The sequence below is a fragment of the Chaetomium globosum genome, genomic scaffold, assembly GCF_000143365.1.
Source record: "Chaetomium globosum CBS 148.51 scaffold_2 genomic scaffold, whole genome shotgun sequence".
NCBI classification, from domain to species: Eukaryota; Fungi; Ascomycota; class Sordariomycetes; order Sordariales; family Chaetomiaceae; genus Chaetomium; species Chaetomium globosum.
In genome coordinates, this window is record NT_165977.1 from 4254451 (window position 1) to 4257397 (window position 2947).

Consider the following 2947-nt stretch of genomic DNA (forward strand, 5'->3'; position numbering starts at 1 on the left):
TCCAGGCCCTTGGCGCACGAATGCTATGTGGTGCTGCCATCGGATAGTCCGCAACTAAAGGGGTCGGCCCAGTCCCTGGTGCTCCCGGTTATCATCAACCACAGAGGCGGCTGGCCCGGAACTTGACCCTATAAAGGGGCGTGTTAGATATACCTCTTCAGTGGGGGTTGTCATACAAGGGAGGATCTACCAACTGACGGCGCTGCATTTGGGGAAGCTTTGCGGGGCAATTTGGGGTCACCTCGAGCATCACTCTCAAGTCTCTGAGTCTTCGATCAAGCTCAACCAAGGTCCTGCAAAAGTCAGCGCGGGTCGTCGTTTGGGACCTGCTTGGCTTACAGTGCTGCTGATGGCTGCATGACACTGTCCGGATAACCGCATTTGTCGTCCCAGCCTCGGAGCGAGCAAGCGGTGCACACTGGCCTTCTTCCGTCGCATCCTGTCTTGCGCGCCCGGCAGGGGTTGCAAGCCAACCGCGCCTTGCGGCGTCGCTGGGGCGGCTGCCCAGTCTCAGCGACAAATGTGTGCTGCAGTTGCGGTGTCCCCATGGTAGGAGATTGCCGGGGAGGAAAAGTCACGATACCGGCGAAGCGGCGAGGCCTCTTCCTCAGGTCCTCAGGACCACAGACAGGGCAGGCGGGTCGCGAGAGGAAGAGCCGCGCCGCATTATGTAATGCGCCCAGCCTTCTGGCTGGCGAGCTTGTCGATTGGGCTGCGGCACAAAAACCGGTCGAATATTGACAGGGGGAAAACAAGCGCTGCTCAGGCCAGTCTTGGCCAGGTGCCGATCCCACAAACCAACCAGCAGCCAGAACCATGAGAATCGGGTGTGATGTTTGGGTCGAGGAGAAGAGGCGGCGGGAATGGTACCCAGCATCGGCCGGGAGCGCAGGCGAGGCACCACGCTCCCTCGGCAGGGTGCTCTGCAGTTAAGAGAGAGGTGGGTCGTTGACCGCCCCGGCCAGGCTCAGATGATCGTCCTGCGGCGCCATCCAAGCGTGGCCGAGCTGACATTCCTTCGTGTGAACTTAACTGTGTCGAGATTAGAGCAGAACGGCCCTTGCTGGTTTCTTATAAACACGCGCATTGTTTGGGCTGCTTACAGAAAGCAACATGAGGATCAGCCAGCCTTATTTTCATATCTGAGTAGAAGCGCCTTCCTCCGTGATGACAGGGCAGTATTCGTAAGTCGAGTGAGTGAGTCCAAGGACGGGAGTTCGTCGGTCGGGCCGGTTATTTCTGCCAATGTGTAAGGGACAGCTTTGGGAGACAGACAGCCTTGCTGTATCAAGTTATCGAACTGGATCAGCCGCACACATACAACAAGTATACGCCACCGTCCTCGCGCTTCTCGATACGACGAGGGTGGCCGAACACGGAAATGGTGGGGCTCAATAAGTCTTCAAGAGGTAGTCGCGAGGCTGGATCGGATTTAGGTTCGAAGCAGCATGATGCTCGGTATCTCCATCTGGACCGAGCTGGTTTTGTACTAGCCGGTGGCAGCGTCCTCGCATGGCAGAGGGAAGATGGGATTGATGATTTCCAGGGCCCGCTGTGATGGTGGGGGAAAGAAGAACGAGGGACCTGAGCAAGGCTGTCACACGTGTAATTTCCCCACAGCGGGGATCCCCACTGTCAGGAACCACCCAGAAGCTCGCCCACAGCGCGGCCTCAGCGAGCGCAACCAGCGAGCAACATCAGAGAAGTACCTTAGAATTGAAGTTACAGCAGTGCAACTACATCTTACAGCGTCTTCCCCTCCGACAACAACCCCACAAACTGCTCAATCTTCTTTTTACGCGTCTCTTCCCGTTTCACGGTCGCGATGCGCCACAAAAACGCGTAGCGCTTGGTCTTTCCCAGGCCCTCAAAGAATGTCTTGGCCTTCTTGTTTCGACCGAGCGCCGCCTGGAAATCGTCGGGAACTTCCATCAGGCTGGACGAAGAGTAGGCCTTTTCCCACCGCCCATCCGCCTTCGCGGCGTCGATCTCTGTCTGGCCCGCCGGCCGCATGCGCCCTGTCTCAACGAGCACGGCGACCTTGGCGCAGTTCCGCTGCGACCACATGCTTCGCTTGCGACGCGGCGTGAACCGCTGCAGGAAGTGGTCCACGTCGTGGCTCTTTTTCTGCCCGTCGATCCACCCGAAACACAGTGCCGTGTCGAGGGCCTCGTCGTAGGTGATAGATGCGATGGCGCTGCCCTTTTTGCTGATCTTCAACCACAAGCCCGTCGGGTCGGTGTGGTTCGCCTCGAGCCACGTTTCCCAAGCAGCCACGTGCTCGAAGAGCCGGATTGGTGGTGTTGTTGGGGATGCTGGGGTTGCTGGGGTTGCTAACACTGCTGGGACTGCTGGGACTGTTCGAGTTGTTCGGGCTGCTGGGATTGCTGGGGCCGGTGTCGCCTTGGCTGTTTGCAGCGCTTTCGCCGCGAGCCTGGTGCTGGTACGCGGCGACATGTTTCCCGTGTTCACCGCGAGTTTTACTGATAGCTGGTCTTTCGCCCAGCTGAAGTTGATCTGGCCAGGGAGCCGGGAGCCGGGGTGGCAGCCGCTGATGATCAATTACAGCCCCTCCCCCCAGGGTTGGGGTTTGGAACTGTCACCAAAAACACCCTTCCCTTGTCGACTTCGTCGCATTGTCTATTTACGAATACATATGTAAGTTGGCAAGTGAAAGAAATGCCCCTTCACACCTTGACGAATTCCCACACGATGCCTTTAATATCCGCGTTTGCAACCAAACTGCCGTCCCTATTGAGGCCCACCGTCAGCAACTTCCCATGGACCGACACCAGCAACTGGTAGCCACCGCTTGGATGTCTCTTCGTAGCGAAACACTCCCATCCTAGGTGATGTGTGACCTCGGCCTGCAGAGTACCCCAGAAGTTGATCCCCAGATACCTTTCCCGAGTCGTATTGCAAAGCCCGAAGCACCCGTCTTTCTCGA

The 2947-nt window shown here is 57.8% G+C and overlaps 1 protein-coding gene across 1 annotated transcript in view; it reads right to left on the reverse strand.

Annotated features, from left to right (window-relative positions):
• The window catches only part of CHGG_03454 (uncharacterized protein), a gene marked incomplete at both ends in the record, with an annotated part of 4351 nt that extends 1894 nt beyond the window's left edge, over positions 1 to 2457 (reverse strand). The window contains 4 exons of the mRNA XM_001229969.1: positions 340 to 712; positions 799 to 923; positions 1322 to 1468; positions 1748 to 2457. Coding sequence (XP_001229970.1) covers positions 340 to 712; positions 799 to 923; positions 1322 to 1468; positions 1748 to 2457 — 1355 coding nt within the window. The remainder of the gene's footprint in view (positions 1 to 339; positions 713 to 798; positions 924 to 1321; positions 1469 to 1747) is intronic.
• Between the last annotated feature and the right edge of the window lie 490 nt (positions 2458 to 2947).